This window comes from Buceros rhinoceros, unplaced genomic scaffold, assembly GCF_000710305.1.
Source record: "Buceros rhinoceros silvestris isolate BGI_N320 unplaced genomic scaffold, ASM71030v1 scaffold47107, whole genome shotgun sequence".
NCBI lineage: Eukaryota > Metazoa > Chordata > Aves > Bucerotiformes > Bucerotidae > Buceros > Buceros rhinoceros.
The window spans coordinates 2,382-21,579 of record NW_010422491.1 but is presented as its reverse complement, the minus strand read 5'-3'; the positions used below and the strand labels follow the sequence as shown (position 1 = coordinate 21,579).

Here is a 19,198-nt window from a genome sequence, read left to right as displayed (position 1 = left end):
CTGCAGCTTTATTAAAACATTCCGTTTGTTTTCATCTAAGTCTGCTGTCTGTAGTGTAGTGGAAAAACATAAAATACACAGTGTTAGTGTTGTGGCCGTTGTTCTAGATAAAGTATATTCTCTGTGATTTCTGTAATGGTTCAAGTTTGACCAAAAAAACCCCCTCTGCACTGTGTATGACTACAGCAGCAGTAAATGATCTCAGAAGAGGCTGGGGTATTCATGGGGTGGCACCCTGGAAGATACAACAGTTTGACATGCAGTGTGAAACTGTGTCAGCAGTCCTGATTGATACTAGCTTTGTTAATATGTTATACTGGGGAAAACACAAGAAGTTGCAGACAGTCTGGCTTGGATATTGCCATCAGCCTGTGGTAGGTGGGATTTTCAGGAAGGGCTGGATATTTGCCACCTGCTCCAGGTCTCTCCATCTGGCTGGGCAGAGAGAGTGGCAGTCTCAGGCAAGGGCTATGGGGAAAGCTCTCTGATATGCATGGTCTTGAGTTGATAACTCAAAGTACTATTTCTTGCCGCCTCTGGGCTGTTGGGAAGTTGAGAGATGCCCCCATCTGCTAATGCTGTGACTGCCTCTAACCTCAAGGTGGTCCATGTACTGCTGCTAATAGTATGTCTGCAGTTTGGGAGAGCACATTAACAGAAAACTTCATAAAACGTAGTATAATACCTGATAAGTACGTGGTGGGTTTTTTTCTTATATTTCATGTTTCTGTAAGGAACTAGATATCAAGTAATGACCAACTCTCATAAAGCTTTTGTACCAAAATGGTTAACAGTACATTGCTGTCCAGAGGAAATACTAATTCTTGCCTATTCAGCCGTGATTTAATGCTCAGTAAACATAATTGTGATTCTTTCACATAATCACAATGAAACAACTATCAGCTTACACTTCCATGCAGTATAGAAGCATCGTGGATGGCACAGTTGTTCCTCAGGGAGATTTCTGAGCAGGTAAACAAATTACTTCAATGAGACTAGATGTTTTCATAATATCAGCCTTTTGTAAGGCTGATACAACTTACAACTTTTGTAAGTTGTTTCTTAGGAACTGCAAGACCCTTGCCTCTAAAGAAAAAAAGCACACCATAACCATGCTGTAAACAAATGATTTAATGCAGGATTTGAGCAGATGAAGGGTAGGCCTGAGCCCTTGCTTTGAAAGTGCTGTGTATGTTAGGTGTTCATACAAATTAAACTGAAATGCCACTGAACTCATTTTGAGGTGGTTGCAGTGGTTTGCCTGTTAGGAACTTGCCAGCAGAATACTGTTTTTGCAAGATTGCAGCTCTTGGCAAGAAACTTCAGTTTTTCCTAGAATGGCTTTGTTGGGTAAACTGAAACAAAAGCTCTTGCTCTTGAACAGCTGCTCTTTCTACTCTGCCTCCTGTTTTTACTTCTTCATTAACAGATTTAGTAAGGAACTTAGAGAATAAATTACCATAGACCCAGATAGCATTTTTGAGTGGCATATTTTAGATCCTAGAAATTATGTTTTGTAGAACTTTTGACTCTGAATAAAATTGATTTTTAATGAGAACTGTAAGAATTTTTTGTGAAAGGTCAATCTGAGATCTGACCAGCTTTGCTGTTATTGCAAAGGAGATTAAAGGTAAGGATATTGTAGGGTTTTTGGTTTTTTATTTTTCCTCTCTCTTTCTCTTCTAGTTAGCTCTGAATATTGGACTCAGCCTATGGTAATGTTACAGAATCATTCCAGCCTGTTTTCTCCGTTCAGACCTTGGATTTCAGCATGTCCTGTTTGTGTTGTGTTTATATACCAACCTCTTAAACTAAAAAGAAGTTGTGGCTGTTGGCCTCAGTCAGTCTCATCTCTAAACATCATGTGATGGATCTCTTAATTTTCTCCTGTTCCACCTCCTACCAAATGGCAACTGTTTGATCTTGTGTGGGTGTAAGCAGAGTGAATCCTCTTGGAAAATTGTGAATGATTTCTGGTCATTTGTGTGTGATGTGTTGGAGAGAGAGAGTCAATGCATTCTTCTTGGCAAAAAGCACTGTGCTTATGCCGATTGCTATTGGCTTTTATTTCACAGCATAAACTTTGATTATTTTTTTATTTTCAGCTAGATAAAAGGTATCTAAAACTTATGTGTTTAACTGGTGCATTTTAATCTGGAAGATTCTGACAGTGATGTGTCTTGAAAGTGCATTATGATTATTAGCCTTTAGAACAAGGTAATACTATTGGTCAGATTAGTTTTAAGAAACTGTATTTGTGTAGTGCTTTTGTTCATCTCAGGTTAGCAGCTGAAACAAAAAGACCTTCTTCTTGTAATTCGGGTCTAATTACAGTCTTACATTTGGATCTGTTTGCCTGTGCAGTTTCTCGGTGGTTTTTAGGCACTGGGATTGTAGAATTGTGGCTCAACATTTTTATTCTAATGACTGTAAACCTTACTTAATTTCTGCAGTTGCAGTCATTAAGTGCTGATCGATGGGTGTTGATAACGCTAGTGATGACCAGTGAAACTTGATTTAGGAATCAGTAGAACTAAAGTTGCCTTGAAAAAGGAGTTGATTTTATATTAAATAAGTAATTCTATGTTATTTAAATGGATGTGCTGCTTCCTTGTTAGAAGTGTGACTGTGGTCAAAAGTCTTACGGCTTTAAAAACTGATTTTACTGTTTAATTTAACCTCCCCTGGAAAAAAGTTCAGAACTTACTAAATGTTCAGAGTGAAAAGATTTATCAAGATATTGTATTTTTAAATTCTATTTTATCGATGGCATTGAAGCTGGTTTCAATTACTGGCTATGTATCGTTTATAAATTTGTTCTGTTGGATGGCAATACGCAAGCTGCAGCCATTTCAAACATAATACATTCCCACAGAAATGATAAGTCTTAACAATTTTTCAGTTATTCTGAAGACTCAGTATGATTAAAGTCATTAGCTAGGACTTGGGGGAAGAATAATTTGGTTTCTACTCTCTGCCAACAAGCTAAAAGGGTTCTTCCATACCTGTCTCTCGAGTGCTTTGTCTTGCGTGACAGCTGTCACAGCATTTGAAACTGAGCTTATGTTAAGAGGTACTTTCTGATAGGAAGGAAATGGCTTTTGCATTTGACAAGTGTTTCTTTTCTCAGCGATAATTCACAGGTGTTCCAGGCTAACGTTCTGCGAACCCGCAGGAACAGCACCACAGTTATGAATCGTCAGAGTCTGGTAAGAAAACTATTAGCCCAACCACATGAAGTCCAAAGTAGAAGTGTGCAAACAGGATTAAAGAAGAAAATGAGATTGTAGTCTGTGAAACTAATAACACATGTTTTCAGAAACAAGGCTCTGGGCTGTGACATTAATACACCGTAGCTATAGTGAAAAGTTATTTATAGACCCTTTGGCTTTGGAGAGTACTTACATTTCATTACGACCATAACTTTGTTTATAAAATGCAAGCAGATGTTCTAAGATAGAGTAAGAAAGGTAGCTGGCAAGCAAAACTAATTACCTAGATGCACTGTTGATCAGTAACCGATGTGTTAATAATTTCTGATGTTTGAAAACAAAGGGGCAGTGATCCTCTGATCTTGAATTCTTTTATATAGTAATGACAGAGGAGACTGGTGTAATCAATAACTGATATAACAAGATAGAACTGGCTGATAGAACACGAATCTTGAGATTTCCAGAATGAATGATTCTGTGTCTCCTAGAGATGCTTCAACTTTTATCAGACTTCGGTAATTACAGCTCACCAAATCTGGATTTTTAAGATGTTAAACTAAACCCATGATGCTTCAACTCTGAGAAAATACCTTGTGATGTATTATCTTGTGTGTGTCTTGTGTTTTAGTATCATACAAATTGTGGTAGAAGAGTGTGATTTTTGACAGATGTCGAACACCTGTACAGGATCACATGGTTTGCTAACCCTTAAAGGGTCGGGCTACACGAAGTGGTTGTTTCCTCTAACCAAAGGGAATTTTTGGTCAGACTTCTACGTATAAGCAGAAATGTAACTTTTCCCCTAAGACAGCCTTAAGAAACAGGCAGACACAAGATAACAACCAGCTGCATTCAGTTGATTGTTAATGTTTTGGAAATATTAAGCTATGTTTGGAGTGTGAGGGGGTCTCAATTTTCTTTAAAGTATGGGAAGCAAAGTTCCTGTAATACAAACAGCAACTACCCTTTTTTTCTTAGTTACCTTTTGAAGATGCTTCAGAAATAATTCATTAGCTCCATGTTAGTGGTTGAAGACTACTGCTCTCCTATTTTCTTGACTAATGCCCACCTCTTAGCTAAAATTCTCTTAAAATCTGGACAGGCAACTACTTCATCTGTGTCTGGGATACTTATGTAAAAGTCTAGGAAGATAGTTGGAAAAACCTTTCTCCTGCTAGGATATAAAACCTGATAGAATGTATCCTGGTAAAGATTTCTTGAAATAAAGGTCTCTTTCTTCGTAGCTGTATTTAGAGTGGCAGTTTAAGCTAAATTTGTTTATGCTTGTGGTCAATCCTAAGGAAAAGCAAAAGAGGTGAAAGGTTTACATCTTGAAGGTCCTCAATTGTTGGGCAAAAAAGATGCTAATTTAGGATGCTTTGCCCTGCACTTGCTGGGAAGCAGGAGCTAGTTCCGTGATGGGCTTGCTCTTCTGGCTGCCCCTAGTCCAGGGTTCTGGACGGGACCAGTGTTCTCATCTTCATGAGGTGATGTTCTTAATCCTTCACCTCACTTGAACGTTATTAAAAAGTTCACTTTCTTTTTGGCTCTCAGCTGACCAGGTGCTGACAGAATACATTTTGCTTTTGCTAAAAGTCAAGTGCTCCATTGACTGCTAGATCAGTGCCTTGTTCACTCCGAAATGTCTTTGTAGTATGGTCTGGTTGTGGTTCTGTTGAAGATGGCAGGGCGGATGGAATTGGAAAGGATCTTAGAGATTATCTCATCCTTCTGAAGTCTTAAATCTTAATCTTAAAAATTCTTTAATCTTAAAATCTATCTATAGATGAATGATTTTGTGAAATTAATTGAACTTTCAGTTTTTTAAGGACCCTAAGCAACCTCACCTGGTTTTCTTGCTATAACAAAGAAATGTGTGTTTTTATGATGTTAGAGATAGTCTAAGGAGCTAGATGACATCTACTTTGGTAAACTAAATTTTATAACAAGTAGGTGACAAATTGTACTTCAAACCCCATGTTTTTGTATTTAGGAAAACCAGTCCAAGTTTTATTGCAGTGTAGACTGTAAAAAAGAGGGTGAAAAGATTCAGTAAGTGACAGAAACTTTGTTAATTTAGCATTATAAGTACACCTAAAATTTTGTTTTGTTAAACTTTGCTGAAAAAAATTGATTAGTATTTGTCTAATCTGTGGTGTGTTCGCTGCCATGGGAGCAATGGGAGCTGCTAAAATTCTCTGGGGACTGAGGGTCAGACTATGTAGCTCCATCTTCAGGGCTGTCATCATTGTCCCAGTTGCTCAGATAAATTCTAAAGTATTTTCTTCTTTGAGTAGCTTCTCCAAGTCTCAGACTCTAACTCTTTTATAATGCTGACTACCGAGGCAGCTATGCCATTTTGGCTGGCTCTTGATCAGCAGTTCTCTGGTGCTACGTGTAATTGCCGAGGAAGGCTCAAGCAGGCTGAGTACCCGCTGTTCATTTCCACTGAAGAGATCAGTGGCATCTAGTGAGTAATGTTGTGGTGGGTTTCATTCCGTTTATGTGGTCGGGGTTTCTGTTTTGTTGTTTAAGCAAAGCATTTCAGTCTGTGGTTATTTGTTTAGGCACTATTTCAGCAATAGTTGATTGATTGATTTTTTTTTTTTTTTTTTTTTAAGCTTGGTGGGCTCCCTGTCAGGGTGCACTGTGAGGCCTCACCGCTGCTTGTGTTGGCAGAAGACAGAGGGCACTGCAGGGACAGCAGTGGAAGGGCACAGGCGTGGGGCAGGTGGCTGCTTGCTTCGGCTGTGCTGCTTGCCAGACTGGCCCTTCTGAAACTTTACCTGCAGCGAAAAAGCTTATCTGACATACTGGGAAGGGGTTTCTCTCCCATGAGATAGGCTAATAGTTTGTAGAGTTTTTTAATGAGGCTTTGCACTCTATTAAAACATTGGGGATCTGAGTAGCAGAATTTTAACAAATGGCTTCGTTCAGTCTGCCTTAGCAAGCGTCCTTTAAAAGTGGCCAAGATTTCTTTTCACAAGAACTAAATAAAAGGACTACAAACAGGGAAAAAGGAGGTTTCTTTTCACAAGAATTAAAGCAAAGGACTACAAATGGAGTCAAAGTGAGTTTTAAGCACTTACAAAGCAAGGATGATGACTTGTTGGAGACGAGATGTGGGATCTTCAGAGTTAGTGGGTTTAGTTAGTGCATTAGATCCCACAGAGGAACACTCACATGTCATGTATGATTTTTATTTTGCAATGTGAGCCACTGGTTTCGTACATATTCCATTAACATCAAACCTTAAACTATGCGGATTACAATCATAAAATTAGAATATAATGAGTGGAACAAATGCATTTCTACTGTGGAGCGACAGCGTGAATAGGGAATGTACTATTGTCCAGATCCTTTTCTCTCTGTGAGAATCAAGGTCAACTGAAGGTTCACACCGGCTGGTGCAGCTTGGAGGAAGTTTTATTAAGTTCACAGGATTTTTAGGAGCTTGGTATAACAGTAAAGCTGACCTAAACTGGACTTAAGAAGTAGCAAATCAAGACATTATAGCTGTTAGACTTTAGTAGTCTGTGTTATGATGAGTAAATTCTGGCATAAATATGAGCCATTCTCCATGTGAGTCTGAGAGTCTGGTGTTTTTTTGTGAGAAGGAGGGTGTGATGTCTCGATGTTTGTTCCTTTAGAGGGAGGATTCTGGAGACATGAAGCATTAATAGTCTGTGATAACTTACCATAACCTTTTGTGTAATACAGCAAAATCTTTGTATTCTCCATGACACTGATGAGAAGATGGTTCAGTACGTGTTTGCTGGGTCTCCAACTTCAGCATAATGAAGAGCTCTAATGATGTTTTATGAAGCTGATGGAGCCTCATAATGCATAAAATATATATACACTTAGTAATAACACAAACCTCGCTTGCCGAACACGCATCCATTTTAAAAAAACACCCTGTTTTTTGGAGGGGTTGTCAGCTTACAGAGAAGTTAAACCTCTATTCAGAGCTTTAGCTTTGAATTTTTGATCCCTGAGTAGGTTATGACAAAAGCCAATTTGAGGAATGGGAACATTTGATGGGTAGGAAACACGAAAGCAAATAGTATTTTGAGAAAATAATCACTTTTAATTAATCGATTTTGATGAAAACTCACAAAATTAACAGAATACGTCATCTCCAATTTCACCCAAATTGGTGAAGCTCTTGAGAAACTGTAAGGGAAGGTATTTAATTCTTTGTTAGCCTTCTAATAGCTGCTTTTTTTCAGCCGTCACGGTACTCCTTTGTAGGCAGACAACAATCAGCAACCTTCTGCACAATGTGTTGTTTTGGCTTTGTCTTTTTGAAGGATCTATTGGGGGATCTTCTAGATCGCTTAAATGAAATATTTATGCAACCATACATGTTAAGCATGGCAGAGTGCTAGTTAAAAGCAGCTTCATTCTGCAGAGACGCTGTGAATGGTCTGGAAATGAAGTGAAAGCCGGGCTGATAGCAATTAGCATCTGTGAGCATGCAGAGCAGTAGAAGATGGAAATACTTAGTGCCGGGTTCTTGCATGTGGCTTTATATATACTGAGACTGCTATAAATTATTTAGAGGGGGTTAATTTTTTTTAGTTTTGAGTTTAATTATTTTTAAAATTTATTTTATTTTGGGGGATAGCACTATAAAGTGGTTACTAACAGTCTGGCACCTTCCTTCTGTGGTTTCTAAGTGTGTTTCAAGTGTACGTGGCTTTGTTTTGCAGTTTGTGCCATCATCTCCTATCCGTATTCCTAGCAGCCGTCTTCATCAAATCAAACAGGTAAGCACATGTTCTAATTTTTTTTTTCAGAAGTGTTTTGGGTTTTTGTGGTTAACATGTAATATCCTTCAAACGGCTATAGATTTTACTTTGTAGTACAGTCTGCTGCAGTCTGTCACTTCAAAGTGTTTTCAAAAGTAAATGCTGCTCCTCGTCTGCAGAATTTTGAATTTCACAAAGTAGAAGGCATCCTGCAGCGAGAAGATTTGAGCAGAAAGAGAAATCTTAAAATGGACGTTTCATAAAAGAAACCTTTAATGTAAACCCCAAGGGTAAAGTTTCACTGAGGTTTCGGTGGCAGTGCCAGCATAAATATTCAGGGCCAATAACAAAGTGTTCCTTAACTTGTGTTGGCACAAGGCTTTTGTGCAGCCAGAAAATGAACTGGATGAGGAAGCACTCTGGGCAAAAAGTACTTTGGACTCTTCTGGCTGGGCTCTTTTTCATCAGTATAATTTTCTTACCCAGATCACTGTACTTGTGCTGTCACAGCATGGGCAGAGGGGGAAGGGTGCAAGAGCAAACACTTGTGGGGGGTGGGGTGGCAAATATCTGAGGAGGCTTAAATAGCTCTGCCACCAGACACAGACCGCAGTCTGAGGACTCCAGATTTAAAACCAACAACCTCGAACTCCTGCAGCTCCTCCATTTTAGATGTTGACTTTTTGACTGTAAAATGTTCATAAAACTGTCTTGGAGATGCTTGATTTTCTTTAATTTTTAAAACTTTTTTTTAGATTACCACTTTTCAATGGATAGGCTTGATTTTTAGGGTAAAAATAAAACCCCAACAATTTAATGCTTTGAACAACTTTTTTGGGGTGTGACATCTGAAGTGATGGAAGGCACTTCTGCTTCCCACCTCAGATATGTAAGGTGCATGTATAGTATTCCTGAGGAAAAGAACTGCTTGTTTCATGCTGTAAGTAATTCGCTGGCTTAAAGACCCTCTGAAGCACTCAAGTTGGTTGTAGAGCTGTTTTTATCAGTACAAAAAAGCTTAGGATTAACATGTAAACCTGGTGAGAGCAAGGGGATGAACTATGGTGGCTCTGTGGCTATATGACATGAAGTAAAGTTTAATTCAATGATTTTGAAAATTCTTTCTGAAAATATTCATAAGTGTTCCATGCATTTATTAAAGCGAGCAATTACCTTTCTTAATTTGTGTTAGATCATTAAATCCCCAAGTTGAAATGCCTCGTCCTGTGTACTTACCGGAACCGATGAGAACCCGTGTAATTTGTTTTGGATCTCTTTCAAATCTTAGCAAATAAACACGCAGCTGAACACTGTTAGTAAGGCTCTTCCTACATATGATGAAGGTTGTAAAGATGTTTAGTTGAAATTGTGCTTTTGAACGGGACTGAATTAGGGAATCTGCTCATTCACTGAACAGACTCGATAGCATTCGGTTAGTTTTAGGTAATGGTGTCTACCTAATAGGAGATAGAGTCAAGTTAGCACTTTAACTTGATGTTTATTTTTTGCATTTTTGACCCATTTTAATAATAATTTATGAATGTCTTAGGAAAAAACCCATGAAATCCCGAATTCATTGGGTACAGTGCACTGTATTGCAATGAAATGCTCACAAGCGTCTAGTTAGTTACTAATCCATACACTAAAGTAAGAAGCCACTTGGTGCAATATTATTATGCAAGATTCTGCACATGCTACATTATCATCATGAATCTTTAGTTTTAATATCATTGTTTGGTTTTGTAACTACCTCTTCAATAGTAATGAAAATAAAAAAGCTGCTTGAGAAGTAGTCAACTTCCTAAGTGCTTCTTAAGTGACGGGTGTCTCCTGCTACATCTTTCCCATCCTCTCCCCCTCACTCCTTTTCATGTAGTGAGAGCTTAACGTTACTGCTGCTTAACTGAGCTGAATTAAATTTTCCGCATACCAAAGTGAAATGAAACAAGCTTTTCTGATTTGCTGTAGCAAAGCTCTTTTTTTATCTTAATTTTTTTATCTGCTCTTCTTTTAGGAAGAAGGAATGAATTTGATGAACAGAGAAACAGTACGTGAAAGGTAAGCATTAAGGCAAACTAGAATAATTAATGCAGCATCCTGTGGACCCCAGCCAAGACATTTCTTTTCTTTTTTATAGAGAAGTGCAAGTAGCGATGCAGATGAGCCACTCGTGGGAGGAGAGCTTGAGCCTGGTAATGTATTATATTCGTGCTTGTTTTTGTGTTTGTATTATCAGGATCAAGACACTAGAGACTGTCTCACGTCAATGGGTTTTTTCATAGTTTCACCTACAATGAAGGTGTTAGTATATCATTGCTTTTGATCAGCAGTTTTTCACACTAACAAGGCATAGAACTATCAATTGTTTGAGGATACCTGTGGGTTCCTTGGGTTGGTATGTCAAAAGAAAACAGAATGGATGTCTACCTGTTCAGATTTTCTTCCATGTTCTGATACTCTCCAAGTAACGTTTAAGGGTGGGGTTTTTTGTTGTTCTTGTTGAGGTAAGCTTGTAAATGGCTACCTAACAATAATTATTATCATGGAGGATAACCTTGGAATCTTGTGCCGTTCCACACCAATCAGTCTTTTTCATGGTAAGGTACTTGCTCATAAGATTAATTATATATAATGTTTACAGAGTGACAATGATTTTGAGAAATCGTCATCACCAAAGCAGGTCGACTTCGTCCCAGTTTCTCCAGCTCCTTCACCTACCAGAGGAATAGGGAAGGTGAGCAAAATGTGGTAATAATGATTTTATCTTGAGTAGTGTGAATTAAATTCAACCAGATTAGTAGCAAAAGAATAAGCTGCCTGCTCCTTTCTACCTCAGCTGCAAACAAGAAACTAGTGAATGAACAAAAACCCCTAAAACACCACACCAGAGGATACTGGCTAGCAACCGCACCTCTTGTGGATGTGCATTTCTGTGGAGTGTTCTGCGGTTAATAAACCTTATTTTTTATTTCCCGTTCTCTTGGAATAAGAGGAAGGGGCATATATTCTTGTTTTATGAACCACAGTTTGTTTAACTAGATGATGGTGAAATACATCCATGTCAGTTTGCATGTCTTCTGCATGAAAATAGAATCTGTCTGGTTTTTAAATTTTTCTCAGTTACAAAAGCGGTGTTTCTGTATACCCGGCCATATGGACTGGCTGCTTTAATGCATAGTGGGTCGCTTATTCACCTGTGATGAAGATCGGTTGTTACCATACGGGTGTGATACAGTGTTTATAAATAAATAACACAAATGCTTTTACTCTCAGCAATGTTTCTCACCATCTCTGCAAAGCTTGGTGAGCAGCAGTGGATTACCTCCCAGTCCTAGCCCAAGTCCCACAAGGCGATTTTCAAGGTACGTACCAGATAGTGTCAGCAGTAGGAAATCAGCATTGCTTGGTCACAGGAGGCTTCTGAAATTCCAGGATTTGGTACGTGCATAGTCGATTTCTAATCACAAGCACAACTTTGTGTATTCATGTAAACTTAAGATTTTACAGTGCTCTAAAATATTGGTCAAAATCCTCACGTTATAACATTGGAAAGTGTTTTCTCAGTGTAGTCCTGTATTGCTTTTAGTCTCGTCTTAAGGAATTGAATTGATTTCTCAGGGGAAAAAGCCCCAAACAAACAGATTTAGGCTTTGTTACTGATTCTGGTTTTGGTTGCATTGGATGATGTTTAGAGTGGTGTGGGCATACCATTAAATTTTATTAGGCCCTAACAGTTCAGCAAAGTACTGCCTGTCGGCTGAGCTCTGGCCAGGGCCTAGGTCTGAGCTTTCAAAGTGCCCCAACTGAAATAATGGCATGCAGCTTTTCCCGTTAGAGTCTTTGGGGGGGGAAAAAACCAAAGAAACAAACTTCAGATAAGCTGTTTTAATGTCTATTTTCTTACTGTTGTCTGCTTAGTAGTTTGCTCTCTGAGTATCTTTTGATTCTTTACATGTTTTCAGCCTGCCTTTGTTAGTGGTGATATCAGTACAGCATATACCTTCTTTTAAGCAGGAGAAGCCAGAGTCCAATTAACTGCATTCGACCAAGTGTTCTTGGGTCAATAAAAAGAAAAGGTACAGTATGTGGGTTTGGCTTATATCATAGGCCAAACTGTTAATTTTATAATAATTCCTATAGCTATCTTCATAATTCTGTTCAGTTGGCTGATACTTCCAAGAGTGACTAGAAACAGAAGGTATTACAGATGGCCAAATGATAGAACTGTGTTATCCCTACAAGGGATAAGACCGATGTACAGTTAAATTAGTTTTTACTATCCCATAAAACCAATAGTTGTTCTGTCCTAATGCCTCTCCATTGCTGCGGTCATGTAGGTATGATAAGAAACTAATGCAACCCCCTTAACAAGACAGATACAACTATTGGTTTAGTCACGTTGACAAATAGAAAACTTTGGAAGTCCTGGCTAATTGGACCATAGATTTAAAATCACTCTTCAAAAGCAAAAGCTGCTGCAAATACCTGGTAGATACCTTGCAGCTTTATTGGGAAATGTTTCTCTGTCTTCCTACGTTTTTCTTCAAGTTTAACTCCTGGTTATTTTCTTGCATTTGGTTTTATATCTTCATGCTTTGCCTTCGTAACAGAACAGTTCTGGCTCTGAGACAACTTTTAAAATACTTCTATATGAGTTCTATCTATCCCCCCTTCTTCTAGAGTATTTGGAAGTCAAAGTCACTATATAAGTTTAGTGATAATCCTGGACCTTGTTTTTATTGATTGCAAGAGGAAAAAAGCTTTCCTTAATCTCTGTTTCAGTGGAACTGTCAGCTGAGTAAACAGAAATTAGAAGATTATCCTTCGCTACTGAAGAATAAATATCTGATATCTAAACCTCAGTTCATAACTCACTAAACTTTACTGAAGCTTGGACTAAAATGTTTCCAAGCGATAGTCAGCCTGTAAAATCTCAGCATCTAATTTCTATTTTTTACATATAAAATAACTATCTATTGTAAGAAGTTTGAACCTCTACTCTGTTTGCTCTGTAGAACTACATTGAAAGTGGATTTTTAGCATAAAATGAGTAGTAATTATTTATCGCTCCTTATCTCTTACTAAAGGTGTAACAGAGATAGAAGATCATCCAAAAAGGTTATTCCAAGGATCCACCAACATGCTTATCACTGAAGTGCCACATCAGGTGGACCTTGGGGGATGGTAGGTGCCGTGCTATTTCTTGTGCCCACTTCAGAAGCTTTACAGGTCTTTTTCCATCTAGCAATGAGTGTGTTTAAAGTTGTTTGATTTGTATTTTTTCAGTACAGAGAGCTCATAATTTTGCAGCGCTGAAATTATCACAGCAAACAGGCAGCGATATTCACTACACTTTTACAGTTTCTAGGACTGACTGTTAACGTGCTTCACGTATACGGGAGTTAAGCATGTTTAGGAACAGGTACCTCATGGCTGGCAGTTTCTGGAGTCCAGTTGCAAGTTGCAATCAAATGGGAATGCTAATTCTTGGGGTGGATTGTTGTGAGGCTTTTTCTTTGTTTTCCTTGCTCTTAGTTATGTAGGAAAATTAGTCTGTCTGACCCTCCCTGCTGGGAGGAAATAAAAAGTGCTGTTACAACTTTGTAATGACTTGAAATAGCAAAGAGTTTTCATTTAGTATTTTAGTCAAGAGGTTAATAATATGTAGGGTGTGCCCACACAGCTACCAAGACCAGGCTGTTTGCAGTTCTTCGGTCCTCTTTGCCTCTCAGCTGTGCACAGGCTTTGAGCCCACGGCAGTGGCAAAAGTAAGACAGATGTTTTAAAGGTACTTTAAAACCGCTTTTTGCACACCCCGCTCACAGACGGCGTAGCAGTGCAGGTCCAGTTGCTGCATCTCCGTTTAGGAAATGGTGATTTCAAAAACCGCTTCGATGCGTCGGTCTATCACTGATGATAGATCACTTACAGTTATAACATTGTGTCCTCTGAAATATGCCGTGAATGGTACAGCTGAAGAATGTAGCATTTATCATCATACCGCTTATCCTGGCAAAGGAGGCCTCCGGGTATATCCTAGCCCAGGACCTTGCAGGAGGTGGGGTAAAACTTGCAATGAATTGCTCAGGCGATGCTTCTAATCTGTACCCAGTTTGTGGGTGAGCTGCAGGAGGAAATCGGCAGAAGGTTATCTGTCTGTCTGGAAGGGACTGCAAGGTGTGGAGTTGCAGAATTATTTAAAATTGTAGGGCTTACTGTGTCTTCAGAGACATTTTAAAATGGCTTTGTAGTGAATGGAAGCGGTAGTTGAAACTTATCAGAAAGAGTATCTCACTGCTCACATCCTGATGTTACTCTGTTCCCAGTCTGTCCTCGCACGCTCTCGATGACAACAGAAGCAGCGCAGGCTCTTCCTGTGACTCACCAGCTGAAGTCGGCACCAGCACAGACTCTCCAGTCTCGCTTTCTGACTCCAGATCTCCTTTTTTACCAGTAGATCTCACGGCGAAGTTACCTATCAATTGAGAAGCAGAAGTCTGCTCGTGGACACCAGGAAACAGGCTGGATATCAATAAGACTTTCTGTGGAGCGTAACTGATTCTGTTCCTCATAGGAACTTCCAGAAATGTCATTATTTCTAGAAAACTTCCAGAATAGTTCCTTGAGGGGGAATTCACGTTTCTAGTAGTTTGTATGACATTTACTATAGTACAGAAGCATTTGAATTGCAGACAGATTTGATGCTGACATCAGTAAGAGAGCTGTTGGTTTACAATGGGTATCGCCTTGTTGGTGTCAGCCACAAATACTGTAGGTACACTCTGCTTGTGGGAGACGTGGCTTCCCAACAGCCGGCAGGCAGAGTCCTCGCTAATGTAAAGCGGTGCTTGTGCTGGAGCAGGTAACTTCCGCGTTTGTCCTCAGTCTGAAATCAATGAAGCAGCTTACAAATTCGTTTTTATTTCCTGAGGTTAGATATTTATGGGTTTTGTTCTTCATATGAAAGGGAGAATGTTAGGGGGGAAATTATTCTTGTGGTCTGTTATGATTGCCTGTTAATCAGTTCTGTGTTCTAATAGATGTCAAAAGAATAAGTTGATGAATTGTCAACTTTCAGTTTATACGTTGGATTTTATCCATAGTCATGACTGTTGTGACTAATTCCAAATCGGGTGTGGAACTTTCTTCTGGGGTTTTGTATTACTTTCTTTTTCTTCCCTATTTAGGTGATGTATTAGTGATAGATGCTCTGTTAAAGGCCTTTTAATAAGGAAAAATAGTAATAATGTTTGGAACTAAACATTAAATCCAGAGGTTTTGGTATTTAGTACTTCAGAAGTGCATTATTTTAATAGACAGTATTCGTCCTCGTATATGACTTTTGTTGGACAAACACAGCGAGGAATCATGGACGCCCTTTGATAGGCTGAGGTGTTCAAACATGTTTAATCTCCGTATGTCGCTTCCTCAAACAACTGCATCGAGTTATTTCTGCTTTTGAAAACTTCAGATGCTGAGTGGTAATCTGAGATGTTTCAGGATTCTTGAACTGTGTTTGAAAAGTCAGTGGGTTGAGGCATCTTGACCTCAGCTCTGAAATCCCCCAAACAGGAGGAAGGATCTGCAGACCCCACTACAGAGGCTGTTCCAGGTTTTCCAGTGGCAACCTCGCTTTGGTTGTTGACTCCTGTTACACAATTCCCACACGTCCCCGTGTATGTGTCTGTACGATCCGTTTTCAAGCCCTCTCTCCAGAGGGGTTAATAACGAAGCAAAACAATTTATTTTTAAACACTAAATCTTTGTAACGTGTGATAAAGAGAAAAGTATGGAAATTCCCTCAAGTAGGAGAAGAGCCCACTCTGAACTCTGCTGTGAAGGACTCACGTGGATGAAGCTTTGGTTGACAGCAGCCATCAAAACTAGACATGGTCAACTTGGAGTGCAAAGACTTGGAGACCTGAGGACCAATGACCAGCTCCCGTATGTCCTTACTGTAGAAAGAAAATAGAAAGTGTTTGATAGTTGTATTCAGTTCCAGTAAGAGGCGAGATGGTTTATTGCTGATTTCATTCCTCTTAAGATACTGTAACAGCCAGTTTACTGGCTGCAGCTCCTCCGGGGTCCCGGCTCCCTGCGTCCCTGCGGCAGAAGGACAGGCCTGTGTCACTCTCTGCTTGCTCCCTGCCTGATGGTGTGGCTTTGTTCTGCAGTTTCAGGTATGTGAAGTTGCGTAACCAGCCAGTTTACTGGCTGCAGCTCCTCCGGGATTCCGGCGCCCTTCGTCCCTGCGGCAGAAGGACAGGCCTGTGTCACTCTCTGCTTGCTCCCTGCCTGATGGTGTGGCTTTGTTCTGCAGTTTCAGGTATGTGCCAAAGAGTTGCTGTGCGCTCACTCTTTTGAGGTGAGGGCAAGAGTTTTAGTTGGTTGTTTTTTAAAATCTGGACTGTTTCTTAAAAATGACCCTCCTGGTGTCTCTTCCAGTCTTTTTTATAAGATGCATCTGTAGAGGGGTTTAATAGCTCATGTGGGACAACTTGTCTCTTTTCTGTTGAATATTTATGCTATTTTTCAAATAAGTGCTAATAAATGGAAAAGTAAATGTCTCTTGCTGTTTCTGCACTTTGTTAGCAATAACTGTATCCTTGTTTTCATCTGTGATTAAATGTTTTGTCTTTTTAAATCAGAATACCTGTTGTAACCCACTTCCACCCAGCCTAATGTACATTCAAGAGGGCCTTAAAATCTGCAGCAGACTTCTCTGTTTTCCTCGTGTGATGCTATCTTAAAGTCTTGTAACAGCTCCAGGAAAACCAAAGAATAAACCCAAACATTTTCAGAAGATTTTAATAGCTCATCATGTCCCTGTTTTATATCTAGAGGAAGTTATGGTGAAATAGTTTGGAAGACAGAAGCCACAGCTGGCTGGTGGGCAGCAGAGGCTCTCACCTCTTGTGATGAAGCGGGGAGTCCTCATAGTTTGCCTTCACAGGGCAATTAATGCTGTTGCAGGAGAGAGAAATCGTTCTGTATCTGCAGTCGTTCCTTTCCCTGCTCTGCAGAGCAGAAACCACTTTGAACTTCTGGAAAAAGGCATCTCGTTCCTGTACATCCTTGTCAGAGAAGCTGCAGTTCTGTGCGCTGGAGTCAAGAGACAAGTATAGTTCTACCACTGAAATAAAATATTGGATTTTGGAACCAAGTTATCCTGCAAAATCCGTATCTGGGTTCAGGAAATGAAGGTGTTACACAATGGGCACAATGAGCCCTGTACTCTCACAGTAACTCGTGCTGTTGGTATCGCCTCTGTTCCGCTGATTCCCCATTTACTCGTGAACAGTGAATATTGAAGCTTTGCTTAATTAATAGTTGTGGTTACAGGACTATTGCAAATGATGGTCCCTAACTGATCTGAGTTTCTATTACACTGTCTGTGCTTTTGTTTTCCTCTGAGGAGAACCAGGCAGCTTGCTTAGGCTATATTGGAAGGTTTAATATCACATATATATAAAAGTATAATACGTAAGTATATATATTATTATATATGAACTATTTTATTCTGCAGCTCTTGGGGCATGCAGCTGTTTGTCCCTGGGATTCTGCCACTCCTCTCCAATGGCACCATTCCAAAGTCATGTTTGAGATCAGCCCTTGATTGGTCTGGTTGAAAACTATCCTCTAGGATCTGTTGGAAGTTAAATAGGGTCTTGGGCCAGCGTGTCTTCCGTGACAACTGAGAGGTGTTTTTCTTCCTTCCACCTTCTCCAGAATGACACAGTTGCTGAGGGAACATTGATAACTGTGCCAGTGCTCGGGGGACCGTATTTTTGGCATGAGCACTTCGGTGGTTACTGCATTTAGCAGAGGAACAGATACTTCATGCTAGCAGAGAGGTACAAATGCCAGGGAAAATAAGCCCGTGCATCACCAGGCTGACTGGCTGGGGTCTGCTGCAGTGTCAACCAGCAGGCTGCTCCGAGCTCTCAGCGGGGCCGCTGCCCTCAGCCCTCCTGGGGTTTGTATGAGAACTTAATTCTAAGCTTGTTCTTTTCACCTTCCTTCAGGAAACTCGAGTGTAACTTGCCCACCCATACACCCAAACCAGTTCTGCAGAGTCTTGTACAGGCACAACTGACGTATTTTGATATATAAATACGTGGTGCAGGACTAATCCGAGTGCTGTAACGGTGAGTCCAGCCTGGCTGTTGTGAGATTATTTGCCAGTGAAGTGACTAAGGGCAGCAGTGACCTCTGGAGCTCCATCAGCCACCTCCCAGCTCGAGAACAGCTTGTGTGTTTCTCAGCAGCAGTCATTTCAGCAGCGTTCACTTGCTGCTGTTGTGTTCTTGCATATGTTGGAGCCGCAACTCGTTTACTTAAAATAGCGAGCTTCAGGAGTCACAATTAAAACGTGTGAGCTCTTCACATCCTGTTTTAAGCAACCTTTCTCATCACCAGCTGGCAGATGGAGTTTAAGTTGATCCTCTTCTCCTGGAAGCACCAAGTTAAAATATTTGTAAATATAATTGAATGTTTACAGCCACAGCGCAATAATTAAAACCTTGCTGATCCAAAGAGGAGCGCTCGGCTTGAAGAGTCTTCAAGAACTGCAGGCAAAACCCGTCACCTCATGGTTTTTACGTGGTGCCTGTTTCCTAAGGGACGTCTTGGATGAGTCTTTGTTTGACCTGTTGCAGCAGAGTCTTCCCATTTCTGTGTATTTGGAAGGAGCATCCTTGTTTGATAAATGTGAGGGCAGTGGAGAGGCGGCCTCGGGCTTGGTCGGGAGGTGCCAGTCCTCTGTCACAGAGGGCTCCAGGCAGGCAGCTGCCCCACAGCTCACGGGCCCAGCCCCTGTGCCCATGCTGGGGGAGAGGCTGCTTCCCCGCTGGGGTTTTGCGGTAGAAGCATGAGAGAGGAGTGGAAAAACATAAACAGCTGAAGGAGAATAACCTTGTTTGACCTTCGGTAGCTGCCTCAGGAACAGAAATTTCAGAGGGGGAGGAGCTGAGTGCATTTAAACCAAAACCAAACGTGGCCTCTTCATGCTGGTTCCCCGGTGTCTCTCAAGGAACTGGTGAGACCTCCCCAGTCCCCTGAAGTTTCCTCAGACTAACCTGGTGTTTATCAAACTTCAAATTCTTGTGGTAGTTTAGTTGCTGCTTCTCTTACTTGGTTCATAAGAGCCTTGCAGAGTACTCGTTATTTCAGACTGCCTTCTGTGATTAGTAGTGGCGTGTAAAAGTTCAGAATTTTGCTGGAGGTCGCTTC

The 19,198-nt window shown here is 40.3% G+C and overlaps 1 protein-coding gene across 1 annotated transcript; it reads left to right on the top strand.

Annotated features, from left to right (window-relative positions):
• Positions 1–3,122: 3,122 nt before the first annotated feature.
• LOC104496856 (protein FAM122A) lies at positions 3,123–14,716 on the top strand. The gene is made up of 9 exons (XM_010140037.1): positions 3,123–3,209; positions 7,928–7,984; positions 9,981–10,024; positions 10,104–10,158; positions 10,608–10,700; positions 11,240–11,328; positions 11,978–12,042; positions 13,054–13,150; positions 14,293–14,716. The coding sequence occupies exons 1-9, from the start codon at positions 3,192–3,194 to the stop codon at positions 14,450–14,452; spliced, it is 678 nt and encodes a 225-aa protein (XP_010138339.1). The 5' UTR covers positions 3,123–3,191; the 3' UTR covers positions 14,453–14,716.
• Positions 14,717–19,198: the final 4,482 nt, after the last annotated feature.